This window comes from Anser brachyrhynchus (assembly GCF_964034855.1).
Source record: "Anser brachyrhynchus genome assembly, chromosome: 3".
NCBI classification, from domain to species: domain Eukaryota; kingdom Metazoa; phylum Chordata; class Aves; order Anseriformes; family Anatidae; genus Anser; species Anser brachyrhynchus.
In genome coordinates, this window is record NC_137696.1 from 36683136 (window position 1) to 36702107 (window position 18972).

At 37.5% G+C, this 18972-nt stretch overlaps 2 protein-coding genes across 3 annotated transcripts in view; both read left to right on the top strand.

Annotated features, from left to right (window-relative positions):
- Window positions 1-409: 409 nt before the first annotated feature.
- On the top strand, window positions 410-6850 carry GLO1 (glyoxalase I). The gene is given in 7 exon segments (XM_080586152.1): window positions 410-580; window positions 1334-1416; window positions 2910-3050; window positions 3764-3831; window positions 4872-4961; window positions 6295-6363; window positions 6366-6850. Coding segments are annotated over 7 exon segments (585 nt in total). The 5' UTR covers window positions 410-499; the 3' UTR covers window positions 6419-6850.
- Window positions 6851-9801: 2951 nt separating this feature from the next.
- Window positions 9802-18972, top strand: part of BTBD9 (BTB domain containing 9) — a 125952-nt gene continuing 116781 nt past the window's right edge. Inside the window, exons 1-3 of one of the 2 annotated variants that reach the window (XM_080586148.1) lie at window positions 9802-9955; window positions 11508-11663; window positions 17639-17849. In XM_080586148.1, the coding sequence (XP_080442274.1) occupies window positions 11582-11663; window positions 17639-17849 (293 nt within the window). In that variant the 5' untranslated portion in view covers window positions 9802-9955; window positions 11508-11581. Of the gene's footprint in view, window positions 9956-10031; window positions 10397-11507; window positions 11664-17638; window positions 17850-18972 lie in introns of those variants that run through there. The other variant, XM_080586149.1, reaches the window with a different exon arrangement.

Genomic DNA, 18972 nt, shown 5'->3' on the forward strand with positions numbered 1-18972 from the left:
TCACAGTCTAAAGGCATAAAGTCAGATTTTCAAGCCACCTTAACGTGCCATCAGTTGGAGGGATTTACAAAATAAAGCACTGTTTATTAGAGTTAAATATGTAAGCCTGTCCAGGGGCTTTTATGGTACCCTCTGCCTGCGATCCAGAGAGGGGCGCTCCTTCACAGTCATGCAGAACACCCGTGCCTCCACATTTTGGGTAATTAACCTGCCGCACGCTGCAGGTTAAATTTGACTTACATTTAAAAGCACCCGTTTATTAGTACGGGAGAAGCCACCAATCCGGCTACCCCAAAAGCGGGATTGGTGGGATTTTTTTTTTATTAATAAATAAATAGATAGATAGATAAGCCGAGGGAAAGCCCCGCTCCCTATCCCTTCGTGGACACCGCCGTAGCACGAAGCCGAAGGCGGCTCCGCCACACCTCCGGGGCGGAGCGCTGCCTCCCCCGGGCAGCCTTCATCCTCCCTTCTCCTCCCCTTCTCCCAGCTCCGTAAAATGGCGGCCCCGGCAGAGCCGTGCGGCCTCAGCGATGAGGCTGCCTATGGCGCCTGCTCCGAGCCGGATCCCAGCACCAAGGTGGGGTGGGCGGCTGGGGAGTGTGTGGGGGCGCCTCGGCGCTGTGGTAGCGGCGGCGGCGTCCCCCTTTGGAGGGTGGGGGGCGGCATGGGGCCGGGAAGGGAGAGAATTGGCGGCTGTTTTATTAGGGGAAATAGCTGGTAGTATTTAAACTTAGAATCTAAGTCTGTATGGGATATGTGTCGAAAGTATCTAACTTGCTCTTCATCCACCTAGCTGTTCAGTAGCCCTTGGTATATAAAAGTTATGCTGTGGCTTGAGAAAATGCCTTTACAGACTGGTAGGCCAAAATACCGTTGTGCTTGACAGAGATTCAACAACTGTGCAATGAAATAATGAGCTCAGCAGTTTAGCTTTAATTAAGTTCTGTGTATGTATGCAGTGAGTACCAACTGCAGTGAGTATCAACTGCTCACGTACCTGCATGCAGGGCAGAGCATGTATAGTACAGCTCCATAAAAAAAAAATAATAAAAATAAGAATGCTACAAACTTTTGATATTTCTGATTTACATAGGGAATGATGCCTGCAGTTTCTTTTTTTTTTTTTTCCTCCTTATGCTACAAAGGTATTTTTATTTAATACAAAGGTGCATCGGTAGCATCAAGAGCAAAGATTTTATTTACATTGGATATAATACTGTATTTGTTACTTCTATACCTGCCGTTTTTAGTTTCATTACTAACTTACTTCTTTGTTAGTACATATTTGTTTCATATATAAAAATAAACTCTTCTTTTTTTCCCCCCACAGGACTTTTTGTTTCAGCAGACAATGTTAAGAGTAAAGGATCCTAAGAAGTCGCTGGATTTTTATACAAGAATTCTTGGAATGACGTGAGTGGAAGTTGTATGCTACAGTAACTTTGGTTGTTCATAGTATTGTTTTGAAAAGACAAGTTTTTGTTATTTTGATGTAATTATACTAATTGGTCTAACTACATCAACAGTGCTGGCCTATCAACTAATGCCAAGTTAAGTAGTCTGGCAATCACCAAGAATTTCCACAGCATAATTAATGTTGCAATTAAAGTTGCAAATGAACTAAAATTGGTGTTGGCTAGAATTTTCTTTTTTTTCACTGAAGTAGGTTATTAATCATCAGTATACAACTTTCTTACTTTCTCTTCGGTGATCCGGCAGTTAACTGGTAACTTGTATGACAGTGCTTATAATCAGGAGTCGTTGCTATAAATCTTAAAACTTTCTGCTAGTTCTCAGAGGTGGCTGGTGACTACCTCTGGACATAAGAGACCAAGACAACACAAACTGGTGACAAGGTTCAAATTCCTTTTGGAGAAGGCTGTGAGGAGGCAGATGCCCTGCAGTAGCCTAAGGTGTTTGTGCTAAGACTCTGCACATTCTTGCCACATGAAAAGAGTCTGTTTTAAAGCAACATTCTAGTTTATTTTTAAACATCCTGAAATCAGTCCAGTCTAAGGTAAAATAAAATGCTTCTACTTCAGTGAAGAGGTGTGTGACAGAAATTAAAAAGTAATTAAATGGTAAGCTGAAAAATAAATTAGGTGTGTTTTGCTTGCTTGCTTGCTCTGATCAAATTTCCGATGTAAAAATGATTTGAAGTATGCCACATTTCTAGGAATGAGGTAAAAGTAGCAGTCTTCAAAAGTTCTCTGAAGCTTACAACATTTTGTACACATCATATGAGATCACTCTTAGCAGTCTGTTATCTTGTGCAATTTTCTATAGAACAATGATGTGTGTGTATCAAATATGTCACAATAAAGCGAGTGAATCCTTGCTGTTAGCAAAGGGATAAACTTTATAATCAGCTTTTTCTGACCTTGGGTATTTTGTAGTTGATTAAATTATCACATCTGAAATGGCTTTTATGGTTATACCAATCTGTGGAAATAGTAAAAATATTTCATCTGTGTGTTTATTTTTTTAATTTGCTTGTGTTTGTAAACTTGGTCTGGTGCCAGCAAGTTCTATGGCATGAGTAAATTTCAAAGTAAATGGTTGTTATTCCTTGGTGATACTGTAAAGTGGATGAACATAAGGATCTTCCTGAGGAAATACATACTAGTAACAGTGGCGGCCTCAGACATAAGCCTTTGTATTGACTTTGCTATCCAGTTACTGATGGCTTGGCTTTTAAGCATCTGTTTCTTCTAGTCTTTGTAAGTTTATGATGTGTTCTGGAATGTTTCTACTTGATAGTTCAAAACAGCTATTTTAAGATGTGGACTGCAGTCAGGCAAAAATCATGGCAGTAATTCTTCCATGGGGGAAGAATATTGATTTATTTGCAGGCTACCCGATTATCTTTTTTTAGTTACTATTTCAAAATTTTTTTTTTCACTTAGACTGCTTCAAAAATTTGACTTTCCTACTATGAAGTTCTCACTGTTTTTCCTGGGGTACGAAGATAAAAATGATATCCCAAAAGATAAAACTGAGAGAACAGCTTGGACCTTCTCTAGAAAAGCTACGCTTGAACTGACACAGTAAGTATTAATGCGATGTAATGGTGATTAAACAGAAGCAGATGACTGTAAGTCCTGTTGGATTGAATAAAAATGTTCTAACTACTACAGAAACATCTTCACTGTCATAAAGCTTTAAAATATGGCTGAGATCTTAGATACTTGGCAAGCTTAATCTTTCTCTTTATAGAGCTCTTTCAAACTGCTGGGTGAACACTGGTATATAAGTATGAAGTAATACTTGCTGTCTCTGAATATACATACTATCTGGGGAGGGATACCATGGAATTGAGGAAAAACGATGTGGTTAGAACTTCTGGGATCCCCTGAAGCATCCTGATAGCAGGGTAACTATTGCTTCTGAAGTCTAATCTAAAGAGGTATTGAGTCAAAAAAAAAGACTTTACATGAACAGGACAATTCTGTTAATGCTACTAATGATTGCACAGAAGTGCAGGGAGACCTGCTCTCCTTTGTAATTGGAATGAGATAGGAGTGCCTCTCAGACTCATTCAAATGTAGAACGTGAATATTAGTGAAGGGTATGAACTTGACTGAATTAGCCCTTTGTCTGCTTTGAAGACTCCCTAGAACCTGTGATTTGGGAAAATATTGATAGTTTAATGAATGCAGCCAGCAATTGAAATTTTTTGGTTTTTAGAAGAAACAACTTCCTGAGGAAACTGAACATTCGGGACTTGTTGATTTCAATGTGTAATAATTACTTCTTACAGCAACTGGGGCACTGAAAATGATGAAAATCAGTCCTATCACAATGGTAATTCGGATCCTCGAGGATTTGGTAGGTCGTTTAGTGCATGTACTTTTTATGCTTTGTTTTATTGTGATTACATTTTTACTCTTGTGTATTGGGGAAGAATGGCATTTCAAAGGTTTTTTTTTTTTAGAAAACATCTATATAACTTAAGTGCAAAAATTATGTATATGCTGTAGGCTTTGTTTTTGTGAGAAACTGAAAATATTTTAAACTTGTGTGGATGAGAAGACTTTCAGTGGAAAAGAAGTAAACTTGTCTCTTACATGCTGGAAAAAGCAAGATATACTGTGAAAGATTATGAAAATAGGTAAACATGTTTCAGAGTAACGAGCCACAGTTACACTTTTCATGTCTAATCTTTTGGCAAGCAAACACGTACTAATAGTAACTACTCAATGAAGTGCAATAATTGCTCATGCGTATTGGATTATGATGTTCAGACTGATTTAAATTCAGACTTAATTTTGTAATCACTGAGCACCCCTTTTGAGCTAGAAGGAGGATTTTGTTCATCTGTAGCACTGAGGGTAGTAGTATTCATGTGGCTTGACTTTATTTTGAGCACTTGAAAGGTCACTGGCTTGTGAAATAAGTCTCATACTCAATCTAGCCACTTGACATTTAAAGCTTCTGAACTGATTTGTAAATTCAGGCCTTGCATGGTGCTACTGTTAGTCTCTACAAATACAGCATTAATGATAAATGCCTTGTACTGTTGAAGTGAGCAAATGCAACAAAATCCCGTTACGTGGTTGCCTTCTTGAAAAGCAATGCAGATAAAATAGCTCGAGTATCCTGTTTCTTCCCTACTTTAGATAATATTCTCATCTAAATAACATGAGCTACTTTGAAATAAGAACTTTAAAAGCATTGTCAAAAAGCTAATTTTCTGAAGGAGAATATTGTTAAAATTTGAAATGCTCTTCTTTCTGGAAGCAATAATTTCCTTAGGTACGTCACATCTGAAGTGAACTTTTTGCACAGGATGAAACGCTGAGCAAGCTTTTTTTCAAACACCCAGCAATGCTTAGAGTGTACCTGACTCTTCTTACCCCATTTCACAGGGCACATTGGAATTGCTGTCCCTGATGTCAATAAAGCTTGTAAGAGGTTTGAAGAACTAGGAGTGAAATTTGTGAAGAAACCAGATGATGGTAAGACTTAATCAGGAATGCAAGTAACTTTGTTGTTCCTTGTTCTTAAAATACTGTGTCTGGTAGTTTTGCCTCCTGGAAAGCTCAACATGTCTCTGTAGTTGTCACTCCTTAGAATGTACTAGAACCAATTACCCCTGTTCCCTCTTACACAGTGAGCAAAACTGACAGTGCAGAATTACACTGTTTGTCTGTTCTTGCATGTTATTCTGTGTCTGTCTGTAGTAACCATAACTTGAATATAGATTTCTTGTTTTAAAATTTGAACTCAATATTGCTAGGATTTTAGAGTTTCAGAGCCCTAAATCGTTCAGCACCTAATAAACCTTGAGAGGGTTGATATTTGAGCTCCTTAATTCAATTCTCTATCACTTCACAGCTCTAAAAATGTAGAAGGAACTTAGACTGTGAGTGGCGTAAACTCCTGGAATCAGCTAAGCATGAGGGTAAAAAAAAGCAAAAGCTGTTTTTAACATTAAAAATTAAAATTGATGCAGCAAGTGCCAAAGAGTAAGAAGAGGCTTGGTGCTTCATATTCGCTGTTTATGGGGCAGGCTGAGAGAGTTAATGCCATTTTTTCCCTATGTTACTGAATCAAACTACTATTCTCAGAAGTTTTTCTAACTACAATAGGTTGGTTCTGTTACAGTAAACAGGGTAATAGAGCAAGTATAACTAAAATTAGGTACTTAACACTTTAAGGTAACATGTTAAGCTGTGCTATCCTGATTCACTGTTGAAGAATGATTTTGGGGACTCTGTTTTTGTGAGTAGTATTTTTTTCCAACAGTTTAAAACTGTACTGCATTTGTCTTATCTAGTGATGCGAGTGTGTACTGTAAACCAGGTCAGGTGTGGGGAACAAACAACTGAAAAACAGTACTGTACAAAACTTCAATGTTGAGGCAGGCATGGGAAAAATGCAGGGCAGAGGAACAGAGGATTTTTTTTTACTAGTAAGGATGGTTCAGGGAAATGTATCAAAACATCCCAGAGCACAAAAATGTTTTCCTGATAAATTCAGCAAAAAAAAAAAAATTATGTGGGCAAGGAATTCAGGAAAAGAGGAACACTTAGAGGGGCAAAAATATTGATTTAAATCAGCAGAAGGATTTCAAGGTGACTTTAAAATACAGCTTTATTGAGTGTCAGATTGACAACATAGCACACAGATCTTATTGATTAAAAACTAATCTGGATGTTTTCAGAACTTGCTGTTTAAATTTGAACTAACACAAAAAGAAAAAAATGTGAAAGTTCTTATATTTAAGATTTAGTCATATAGTCTTACCTTTACCTTGTTTCTTTGTTTTTGTTTTTTTCCCCCAAATAGGTAAAATGAAAGGACTTGCATTTGTTCAAGATCCTGATGGCTACTGGATTGAAATTCTGAATCCTAAACACATGGTGACTCTCACTTAGATGCATACTTCTGGTTACCTGGAGTAAATCTGTAACAGCATTTGTGGAATTTCTCACTTAATGGAGAGGAATCAACTATGTTCAGAGTCTCCTCTAAAACTGTCCCCTGGGACCCCAATGTACTTGAATTCCCTTTTGTTTTCCTGTGATGCCCCTGCAATTTGCTTCCAACTAGGAATCTTCAACTGTCTTTTGGAAGAGCACTAATACTTACTCTGCTCTTGAACATTGATTATGTTAATATTTAACTAAACACTCTAAGATAAATTACCAGAAATTCACTTCACTTTACAGTCTTTATTTTTTTGCTTTTAGTTTAAATCTAAAAAATAAAAAAAAATCCTGCATTACTGCTGGTGAACTTCAGCAAGGAGAAAAAAACTTTAATAAATTTGTTTAATGAAGCAAAAGGATCCTGAAGGCTTCATGCCCTGTCTTGTATGCTAGAAAATAAAGTATCAAACTAACTTTTTGCTTGAGTAGTAGCATGTTTATGAAAGTCTTAATCTTACATTATGCTAAGGAAAAGACTTTGAGCACTGTTAAGCAGCCTTGCCTGGAACAAGAAACTTTGTAGATTAGTCCACCAGAAAGAATTCTGTATTTAAACTTCTGGCTGCTGACTGGGAGACAACATAAGAGGTCTCACAGTGGTCTGTCTTGTCTCTTCTAACACTGAAAGGAACTTGCTCATAGTTCTTGTTTTGATGCAAGTCTGGGGCTATAGTCTTCTTACATGCTGCGTATAGTCCTGTATTAGAAGTGCAATGAAAAAGAGTACCTGAAATGGCTTCCTACAAGTAGGCATTTTGATTGCCCTCTCTAAATGGGTGGATGGTTACTGAAACTATAGTTGTAAATGCTACATTTTCCTGCTATTTACATCTGTTACACAAATCATTTCACTTTACACTGTTCACCTGGTATGAGTAGTGTAAAACATGCCAAGTTTTGAAATCCTGTTAAAGTCAAGAAAACCCCTCTGCACTTACTGTGGCTCAAGTAGCACTTAACTCCTACTAAGTCTTCAATTGTGCAGTAGCATTGCCATTTGCTTCCAAATATAAAGCATTGACGAAAACAACAAAATAATTTTTAAAGCAGTATGACAAGTTACTTTGGTAGTTGTTGAATCCTAGATAAACAAAAAGCTATTTGTTTTGGTTTATGTTTTTTTTGGGGGGGAGGAAGAAACTTAGTCATAAAAGAAGAATAATTGGGAGTACGGCAATGAAGAATATAACTGTATGACTTGATTAGCAGGATAATGGCAACGTGCAGAGTTGTTAATAACTTATTCAATAGCTCCCTGGCCTTTAAGTTAAAAAGTATAGAAGGTACTGCATTTGATTTCCACTATGCTAATCTAGATATTAATGACAAATGTTAAGCATTATTGTCCAAGAGTAGTCCATAATATTTTGTTTATCTTTGTAAATGAGTAAAAATACATTATATGCTTCATCTGAGTTTTAATAGCTGTTGGAAAAGAGAATGTGAAGAGAATGTATTGCCCTGCTTACTGTCACCTACAGATGTACAAAAAAACCCACAGATTTATTGGAAAGCTGACACAGTAACTCTAAAGATGTTTCCTGTATTTTATAAAGCAACCCCAATACTTCAAATTATCCTTTGTATGATAATTTGTGGATGGTCTCTACTTAAGCAGATAGGGTGCTATAGGTAGTGCCCTACAAGTGTTGTTCATAAATCTTTTCCCTTCTTGAATGTTTGATAAGTAGTTGTTTTCTGCAACAGTAAACAGCTCATGCTTACACTGTCTGCCCTCCTTTATTTCCAGAGCTAATACCTCGCCCGTTTACTGTCTTGTTTCTGCGTGGTTGATCGTTTTCTTGTATGTTAGGCCCTTCTGATAGGGGCAATGTAGTTATCACTGTTTACAGTGAGATCTTAGAAATCGAGCTGTTGTAATAGCTGTCACCGCATGATCTCAGTCATCTTCCTCACAAACGTGGCATGTCTGATGTTCCCAGCCCCAAGCAGGCTCCTTCAGTCTAATAAATTAGCACTGATGTTCTTAAATGCTGGGTTAGTTTTATACCAAGTCTATTAAGCAGAAATGAGAAGCCAGTTCAAGGCTCCATAGTTTTCCTGAACAATTAAATTGGGCTGTTCATTTTAGCAGAAATTTAGGTTGGCTCTGGTGACTCAGGAAACCTCACCCTACTTAAAAAAAATAAAAAAATAAAAAAATTGCAGAATACCTTACAGCTGCAATTAAAAGAATTCTTAATTTGAAGACTATGGTAGTATAGTTTTAGTATGATAAGGTGTCTTTTGAAGTTAGTAGCCAGTTGGATGAGAATAGTGCTGAGAAGGAGGAGAGCTACAGCAGTGAGATGAGACAAAGCACGCACTTGTCTGCAGCTTACATATGTTTTGATAAACTTTTTCATGTATGTACCTTCTCATGCTGGTGTGCTGAAATAGGAACTTAAAATGAAGTAAAACTCACCTGAAGCACAAGGGCTAATTGCATTTCCTTACCATCCAGGATCTTGCTTTAGATAGTAGAAAAAAATAGGCTAATGGTAGTCTAAGTGAAGTTGTTTAAAACTAGTTTTATTTTAATTGATACAGATATATCATCTAAACCTTTGTGACAAAGGTCTGGGCAAGGAAAATCCCTACATTTTACAAGTGTGTAACTTGGGAGTTACATGCTCATAGTTTATCTACATAAAGTATTTCACTCAGACTTGTGTCATTACAGTTCAAAGTGCAGGTGTGACTGGAAACGCTATTGACGAAACTGTATGGAATCCGGTAATTAAAAGCAGGATAGTTTGTAAGTTGCGTGAATAAGTCAAAGGGTGTGCACATGTAGTTCAGTGGTAACTACGCGAGAAGCAGTAGGCTGTGTTGAAGGTTCTCTGCTTAGTGCTCAAAGCTTGCTTTAAACGTGGCTGCTGATCTTGGGATGACCCTTGAGTTTGATTTTTATGTGTGTGTCAGTGTAAACAATGCAATAGATAATGAAATAATAAAGAGGATAGCACGAAAACCGCTGTAGTTGCAAAAATATCGTGAAGAGGGCAAGGTATATTTTTTATTAGAAAAAATAAATACTGCTTCTTGACATATTGTGAACTATTTAAAAGCAGTGGTGTCAGTTATGAAAGCCAAGAGTAAGCTGTGACGGAGGTACGCTTTAGTGCCGGGGCAGGCTAAGAGAATCGACGTGAAGATTTTAAACGTGCATCTGCTGAAACCGCTTGGGGCTCTCATTGATGACAGACTGCGGCATTTTCACATCTTCCAAGCTAACTCTTTGACGAAACAAAGCGTCGAATTAAGTATCTGGGGGCTTCACGCGGCGGGGCGCAGCCCGACCCCACCGGCCGCCCCCTGAGGCGCCCGAGGGGCTCCCGAGAGCTCCTCCCGCTGCCCCGGCGGCGGGCGGGCCCCGCGCAGGCGCCCCGCGGGCGGCCTGAGCGGGCTGCCCCGCCTCAGCACGCAGGAGGCCGGCGGCTGTTGCTAAGTGACGTCAAGGCGCCCGGTGGCGTCACGACGGCGGCGGGGTGGAGGCCCGCTGGGTGCCGGGGCCGGTGAGTCCCGTGGCGGGGGGGCGGCGGGGCTGGGCCGGGCCCGGGGCGGTCGGGGCCCGGGGGCGCCTCCTGCGTGCGGAGCGCCGGGGCCGTGCCCCCAGCGGGGCCTGTCGCGCTCCCGAGCCTGCCTGTGGCTCGTCGGGCGGCCGCGCGCCTCTCAGGGCTCCGCTCTGGCGTTTTATCCCCCCTCCCCTTGGTAATTAGGTCAGTTTATTTAGGCGCGGTGTTGCTGCGTACAGCGATCGGCAGGTCCCGCCGGGGTCGTGCTCCGAGGCTCCTGTGGCAGGTCAGGCGCTGCCGTGACATTGCCTGTCGCTGAGAAGCTGTTGTCACGTTATCACGTTAAAAGGAAATTAAGCCAGCTGGGTGTTACATTGCGCGCAGTCTGCGCGGCGCACAGAGCCTCCCCAGAGCCCTGGGCTGGCATCGCTTCGTTTTGTGGTGCGTGTTTTAAGGCTTAATCCGGGCCTTCCCTCAGCACAGATGTGTTTAATATGTCACTTCTTACAAGTCTGTAATTCAGGTGCACAACATGTACTGTTGTGTCGGGGTGTGTTCCTCGATATATTTTTAACCCCTCAATTTTTATAAATTGCTTTTGAATACGTTTTGACAATACGAGCCAATTTAATAACATGCAATACTTATGGGAATAAACATTTACATAGCCTTGTTACTCTCCAAAAATAGGAGACTTTATTTGTCATACCTATTTTCAACTTGCTGGATGGAAGTGTGGTTACTTTCCTGTTCGAGAGACTACCTAAAAATATTTCTTTTTTCCTTCTTCTCCCTTGTTCCTTTAAACATATGCTTTAGAGAAGATTGGTGTCTTTAATGTGAGAATTCATAGGTCAAGGTGTCATCTAGTTAGCAATTTAAATACAGTTCATCTTTCCTGCTGGCAGGTATGAGAATAACAGCAATAGTTCATACTGCTGAGGTAAAAACATCGTGTCAGTTTTGTTTACAGAAACATACAGGCTTCATTTGTTTATTTCGTCATTGTACAGTTTTGTTTTCCTGTTTATAAGAATAAAGTCTTGCCCAGGAGAAGGATCTGCAACTGCCTAAAATAGTGTAAAACACCAACCAAGCAAAAAAAAAAAAAGCAATGCCCGCCCACCACCTTAGGCTAGGCAAGACCTCTTACAGAGATTTGGATGTTTAGGGAGTGAAATGTGCATGATACACTTTGTATAGATGTGGTTTAGTTACGACACCCACATGGTAAAACTATGCTCAGGGATGCTGATGTTTCAGCAAGAGCCTTGGTGAAATATTTGTGCCTTACAATGAAAAAATTAATGACAACTCTTACCTTTTTTTTTGAGAGTTAAAAGAAAAAAATGGTCAAAATTAAATGATGACTGATAAAACAATAATTCTGATGTTATGATATAATATTATTAGAACACTTACCATAGAATGGAGGGATTCTTAAAAGTTATTTCCACAAAATTTTCAACTGAGAAATGTGCATTTCAGTCGATTTCTGCTATAGCTGCGTGCCACCTGTTTTTAATGGTATATATTTCATGCATTGTTTTAGAAATATGGTATTCAGCTGGATGTTCCTGAACAGCATTTCTATCAGCTTCGTGTTCAATCTATCAGTTGTTCAGAATGGCAAAGAACCCTAATTTTCAGGAAGTTGGTCATTTGCCAACAGGCTACGTCCACTGTAGATCTTCAGAAACCTTTACTGGTGAGTATACTGATGTATTTTCTTGAGATTTTTAGCTTAAGGGTTTAGTTATATGCTATTTTATCTATGTCACATCATGTGTATTAATATTGATTTCATGTGTATTAATAAATCATCCGTTCCTAGTATATTGTTCTTTGTACATAGCTAAACTTACTCCTACTGTTCTGTCAGCGGAATACCTTTCTGAGCAGAATGTAAAACGTTATCACTGCAACGCTTAAGAACTGGCATGTGCTTGCAGATGACTACTGTGTAACTTTACGTATGTCTGAAGTCAAAACACTTTCGGTACTAAATTTTTATTTATAATGCTGTCATTGAATGACATGGTAAATAGAGTTAGCATCAGTGTTTTTTTTTTTTTTTTTTTTTTAATTCTTTCACAACAGAAGGGTTGGCGATAACTGTTACGAGAATTCCATTTACTTGTTTTTTCTTATTTTGTATCCGTGAATTCATGCCACGTGGATTATATTATTATTATTTGTGCATGTTGGATAAATAGGACCAGTCAGTTCCTCAGACGTGCAGAGGTAGTTATTAATATGATATCAAGAAGTTTGTTGTTGGTAGTGGTTTTGGATTAAAGTTAGAATTTACTTTTTTAATGACTGTGTGCATTGTGGAGGTCTCCTATAGACCATGCAATTCCAATAAAAGCATTAGTGTAATATATTGATTTAGTTAGCATCTTTTTCTTTTTCTCCTCAATGTTTTGAAGCAGGTAACACTGGGAGTTGTTCATGCATAAGTCAGTGTGATTTAAAGCGTTGCTGTAGTTCAAATGTTAACTTTTTTTCTTTCTTTCTGTAATATTTTGGCTGTTACATATGAGTGAGACTTTCTGTGAAATACCATCAAGCTATGTTTATGAAACGCCTAATCAGGAAAATTGGGGACATTTGAGAATTAGTTAATTGACGGTGTTCAAAAATAGAGGAAGACTTTCTGCTTAAAGATTGTCTTGAGTAAAACGTTATTTTTTTCCCAGTGCTTTTTTTGTTTGTTTTGTTTTAAGTTAGGGAGGCATTCATATAAAAGAAGTACCTTTTTTTTTTTCCCTTAAAGCATTTCAGGGTCCTTTCAACGCTTTCTCTCTGGTGCCACATATTGTAGATGGTAGCTTGACTCTCTTATGGACAATCCCAGAGCTCTGTAGAACAAAGACTTTCATATTATTAGAAATATTATATAGAAGTAAAAGGATTAAAAGTGTAGAAAATTGGAGAACAAGTACAATTTTCCTCAGATGTATTATTTGGCTTGTGCTTCAGTAGTGAATTACTTTTTTCTTGATGGAACAGAGTAAATTAATATTTGTAACTAAATTCTAAATGCCAATGCTTCTGTGTTTTTTTTAAGTCGTGGTTAAAATTAAAAACAATAAAAAATCCCCCAAACAGCTGTAGCTAAACATTATTGCATATCAATCCTTTCACCTGTTGTGAAAATGAAGGAAATGGTGACCAGGCTTTCATGGTTTTATGGGTTTGCATCAAACCATAAAACTTTGTTTTACTCTTGGTGCTTGTGAACACTTTACATGAGCAAACTTAGAATTCTTCCCAACCTCCATGTCCTTCAACCAGAACAGTTTTATTTTTAGAACTTTTTTTTTCCCCATTCTGTTACACTTTTCACTCAGTCAACATTGTTACTATTATTCAGAAGTACAAAGGAGCTTCTGTAGCAAGGGTTCTGACAATATCTAAGTATTTACTTGTGTTTTCCTCTCTCTATATTGAAATATTTACAAACAACAACAAACTATTTCCTCAGATGTTAGTTTGTTGCACCTGAACTACTGAGAACAAAAATATTTTGTAGAAATTGTGTTTAAAATAGTATTTTTTTTTCCTGAGATTTTGTTAAAACATAGCAGAATACTTTATGAAGGAATGAATCAGCTCAGAACTGTCACGATTCCTATTTCTAGAAACAATAGCAGTGTAAGAGTTATATTTAAGAAAATTCCCTTTGTGTAATTCCAACAAGAACTGTATTATCTTGGTATAGGTATAAACTAGATGATAAATTGTTTTTCAGGGGGTATAAAATTATTTGCTCTGTGTTTATAATCCAGATTTATTTCATAACATTTTTTATTCTGTCATTTTGTAGTTGTATTACTTACATACATTTTTTTTTACTGTTTTGTATGTAAAATAAGAAATTCCAACATATTCAGGGAAAAATTCTTAAATTCCCTCTTCTATGTGGTATAAAAGTATTTCTTCCCTTTTTTCGATGAAAACAGCACTGCGTTGCAGAGGGCTGTCTTTCGTAACAGCCCAAGTGGGGTGGGAAAGTGACTTAGTGCTGATCTTTATTGCAGTTCTGGTTCCAGAGTAGTTTAGTAAAGAAGTCACTGTGGTTTTTTTGTTGCTACATTTTGTAGCTCACCTTATTGTATGCTATAATATGTTACAGAGCACTTACTAAAAAGGAAATAGAGCAAGCTGAAAACTGTTTCTTTTTCTAACGTTGACACACCGCGTAATACTGCATATTACCTTGTGAAAAATGTGGCCTATTATTTATTACATAGGCATGCTATTGAAGATGGCAACCAAGAAGAGGCTCTTCCATGGTTTGGATAGCAGAGGTTACACCTTACTGACTTCAGAGGCACCATTTAAGATTGGTGCAGTTTTAATAGCTCCTCACATTTACCGAGGAGGATGTTATACTTATTTCTGTGGCATGAACAAAGCTGCAGCAGCTGATTCCTGAAGCATCTGATTAGCTTTTAATAGCTACTGGAAATAGGTTATGGTGCTGGCAGGACGTTTGTAAATGGCTTAGCCTTTTATCTGCAGTTAGTAAAATGTTCTTCTTTGACCACCAGGAAAAGCAAATACCTGTATTCTCTGATTGGGGTGTAAATGATTACAGAAGATGCCAGAGAGATCATCATAAAGGGTTTTGCTAAGCTCCAGGCAGCTTCTGCCTTTTTTTATCCTATTCAAAACATTGAATTGCTGGTTGTAATATTTAGCTCTGCAGGAGAGCGATGAGCTCATAGCAATTTGCCACAACTAAACCAGTATATTACTATTTACTTCCTCAAATGAGAATTGTGCAGATGGCTTCAAGGGTTGACTGAATTAATACCGCTAAATAATCCAGACTGGGAAGCTCTGAAGTCATGTACTATTTAGTTCTACATTTTGAAGACAAGAGTGCTCTCACAGTGCTGCTTGTTTTGCAGGTGAAACTTGCGTTAGAAATTTGTAGTAGGTCAAGTAAATGAATTTGAATTCTTCCTCATACTAGTGTTACCCACTGAAAGCATCTAAGTCACATACGTAGCTTTCATAGACTTGCCAGTTTTCAACCCTTTGGGTCACTCAAGCATTTGAAAGGTTCTTCAGCCAGAGGCTCGTAGCCACTGTTTGAGTCCCATATTCCCAGTGACCAGTTTGAAACTGGTAATTCAGAATAATACATCGTACCAGCAATTTGGAGAGTGTTGAACGTCTGTGAAACAAACTTATCTTGCGGCTGACACAAAAGGACTTCTCAATTTCTGCTTTCATCACTTGGGCTAGTCCCGGGTCTCGGTGTTCATAAAGACTGTCATCATGGGCTTATTTGCAAATGTCCCTGGTTCAGATTTTGCACATTTATTCTTGTGTATTTTTGTTTAGAGGTAGGCTTATATACTCTTGGGAGAGAAGTGTTCTTTTGATTTTATTTATTTATTTAGCTGAACAATTTTTCCCTTGAACTTTTCACATTTTTGGCACATGACAACATCCACAGCTACAGCAGGCAAAATCAGTGTGCAGCTAATGGTTTTCCCATATTTTTACCACTGTTGTAGTCTCTCAGACAGTATCTGGTCTTAATTTTACAGAAAAAAAAAGGTGGATGAAGAAAGCAAGAAATTAGACTGTAAAAGGAAGTAAAATAGATTTTAAAACCCAAATGTACCTTAAGTGTCTTAAATGAATTTCCCTAATTAATCAGAAGTGGAACTAGCAGAAGAGAGAGAGTACATTTTGCTTGATAATGCGTATGTAACTTGCATGTAATTGGATTGCCTGGCTATTGTGCATAACAATGAAGATCCAGAACAGCAATTACAGACTTGTACAGAAGTCTTGAAGGACTATGGAAGCTTTAGATTTGCAACTGAGTAGCAAATGTATTCTTTTGTTTGCTCATTTATTGTGGTAAAAGGTTTTACATTTTGAGGGCATTTGAATTTCACTGTAGTCTATAAACTCTCACATAATTATGTTGTGATAAATGCTGTTGCTAGTTGCAACTCGATTGATGTGAATTAAATTAGTCTTGCTTGATACAAAGTAAACGTTGCTGGAAGTGGATCTGTTGTGTAAATGCGTTCATTGCAGTGTTGTCTTAGCTAATTTAACCAGTGCAAACCAGTACAGACAATCTGTTGTTATGACAGGAGAAAAAACAAACACAAAAACAATTAAAAAAAACACACCTAAGTTACTAACAGCTAGCAGAATAATTTCCTGCAGTGTTGTGTGTTATCACGGTTAGACGGCTTCTCAGGTGCAGTGCTGGTTCCACACTTTGATGTCTCCATGGGCGTACAGCTTCCAATTCAAATTGCAGAGGGAGCCTGTGGAAAGCTGGGGTCTGCTCCCACACAGGCTGTCATCTGTATCATCTATTCAGTATGCTGTATTTTTCTCCAATCTGACTTTCTACCACTTTTTCTGGTTTAATTTAAAGTTCTTTGGGATGGTGTTTCCATGGTATCTTGATTTTGGGTTAGGCGTTTCCAGGTGTTATGGAAGTGCAAATAATATTTAAGCCTATGTACATGTATTTTCCTGTCCTTTTTCCATAGGAGTGACTGGAAACAGATGTGTATTTTCTAATTGCACCTTTAAAATACAGCTAAAAATGCATTCCTGTCATGAGTTTTCCCACTTAGTGCATTAGCTGCGTGTGGGGTATGGTTTAATTTTCCTGCACACCGTCTTTTTTCAGCACTAGGTGTATGTCCATTTTGAAAAGTGGTCAGTCACTGGAGCACAGAAAAGTGTCACTGAAAATACAGGTTATTATCTGAAACAGCTAACCTTTTTTTATTTAAAAGAAATCTGAAGTATAACAATAGAAGCTGATTTAAGACCTAAATTCTCCTGTGGATACTCTTACCATTGAGTCTGTGGAAAGCCTGCAGAAAGGTTGCAGAAATAAGCCAAAAATAACATCAAGGCTAAAACCTCTTGTGAATTAAGTAGCAGTAAAATAATTCCATAGAATTGTATTGTTTTATAAATTAGTAAAGTTTCCTACATTTATAACTGAGAAGTATTTGTGGTTTAATTGGTTTAATTTTCTTTAAAGGATCAAGAAGGCATCAAGAAAACTGAGTACAAGGAATAAGAAAAATGTACATTGTAAAGCTTTGCTTTTTGACAGACTTCATCTGTTAATAGTTGCAAGTTATCCCCAATTCTTCATTTTCTCTCAGTTCTGGAAAGCTGATGGGAATTCTGCAAGAATGGGTTATAAACACTGCTGGTTTATTAATCTTATTTATTATAAACTCACTGATTTTAGTAGAGACTTCAGAGTTAAGATGAAGCTTAATTGGTCAAATCATTTATTTCTCTTTAGTTATGTGCATTTTAATTCAGACAAAAATTGGTTTCTAATGGTAATTGTAATTAAAATTGTTTAATTTTTAATTAAATTAATTTTTAATTCATTTTTTGGAAGGTTGTTTTTTTTTTTTAAGTAAATGGCTTGACAAAAGAGCAAGGTGATGGGATTCTCTGAAATAATTTTTTTTATGAACGGAATTGTTGATTCAAGCTGCACTAAGTCCTGTTGTAAATGAACTTCAATAGAAAACCTCTTTGTTTTATTTTCCTTGTAATATATGGGAACTTACACTTTTTCATAATTGCAGCTTGGTCTTTGCCATTTCTAAATATTTGTGCTCTTTATACTCCTAGCTGTTTTCTTTTTCTCTTTAGGCTACCAGTATCCCCATCCCTCAAAGATGAGTAACAGCCACCCACTTCGTCCTTACACAGCTGTGGGTGAGATTGACCATGTTCACATTCTGTCAGAGCATATCGGTGCTCTGATGAATGGGGAAGAATATAGCGACGTTACCTTTATAGTGGAAAAGAAACGTTTTCCGGCACACAGAGTGATCCTGGCTGCTAGGTGCCATTATTTCAGGTGAAGTACAGCTTTTTGGCAGGCTCACAGGAAATTTTCATGCAGATAAGATAAACATTGTTTCTCTATGAACTTTTCAGTGTGTAATCATCTGTCCATTGAGTGTGACCTTTTCTCTGTGAATGTTTCCAAGCACTTCAAACCATTGTGTCCAGATATAAAAAGATAAATACCATGTCATGATGTTATTCTTTTGACCTTCATTAAATTGGACTTTGAAGTTATTTTCACAAATTCAAGAGAAAGGTAACTTTTGGAACAGAAAATTCTACTGTAAAATTGTTTTGATTTCTCAGAACATGGATAGCGTGCTTCTGTGAAGTACATTAATTAGAAAGTTTACTTTTGACACAATGAAATTAAGTATTTAAAAAGGTCTGGTTGACTCAGGTTAGAATATTTATTTGAAAACTAGGAATAATACTAAACCAACTTTTTAAAGAGCTGGGCATTTTTCAATCTAAATAGAATTAGATTCGCTTCCTGATGATGTTTTTCCAGTTAGTTTTGTCAGAGGGATAAGTTAATAACTAAGCCAAGATTGAATGCAAATTGTTTTCAAACTGTATATCACACTTAAAAAAAAATAAAATGTGGGTATGTAGAATTGTTTTATTTTCTCAAGATTCAGGACATCATCAGGGTTGCCGTGTGTTGGTTTTAGCAAATCCTAGGATTTTTGATCCTTTATTCCTTATTGTAATCTGTCAGTGTTATTATGGTGATGAACTCGTTGTTTCACTTGTTTTTTCTGCATTTTTTTTCTTTATCACTGATAGCACTATGTTAAAAAAAACAAAAACAAATCAGCAACAAAAGAGTCCTAGCTGAATGGTATCTGAATTTCTGCTTCGCGAACTATTGCTCAAAACAGAGATGGAGCAAGTGTTCTCTAGGATAAAAGCATGATGCATTAGACTATTATTCTGTTCCTGTGCAGCTGCTTTCAAAGTAGAACCACACTTTAAATGCCAAGCATAAGGCTTTTTCTTTTGTAGTTTCTTAATGTGCATCCCCTTTCCATCCTCTCTGTTGTAACTTGTCATTTTCTTTCTATTTTTGTCTGCTTTTTTTATTATTATTATTATTTGTTAGTAATGCAGATATTATCAGGATATAAGTT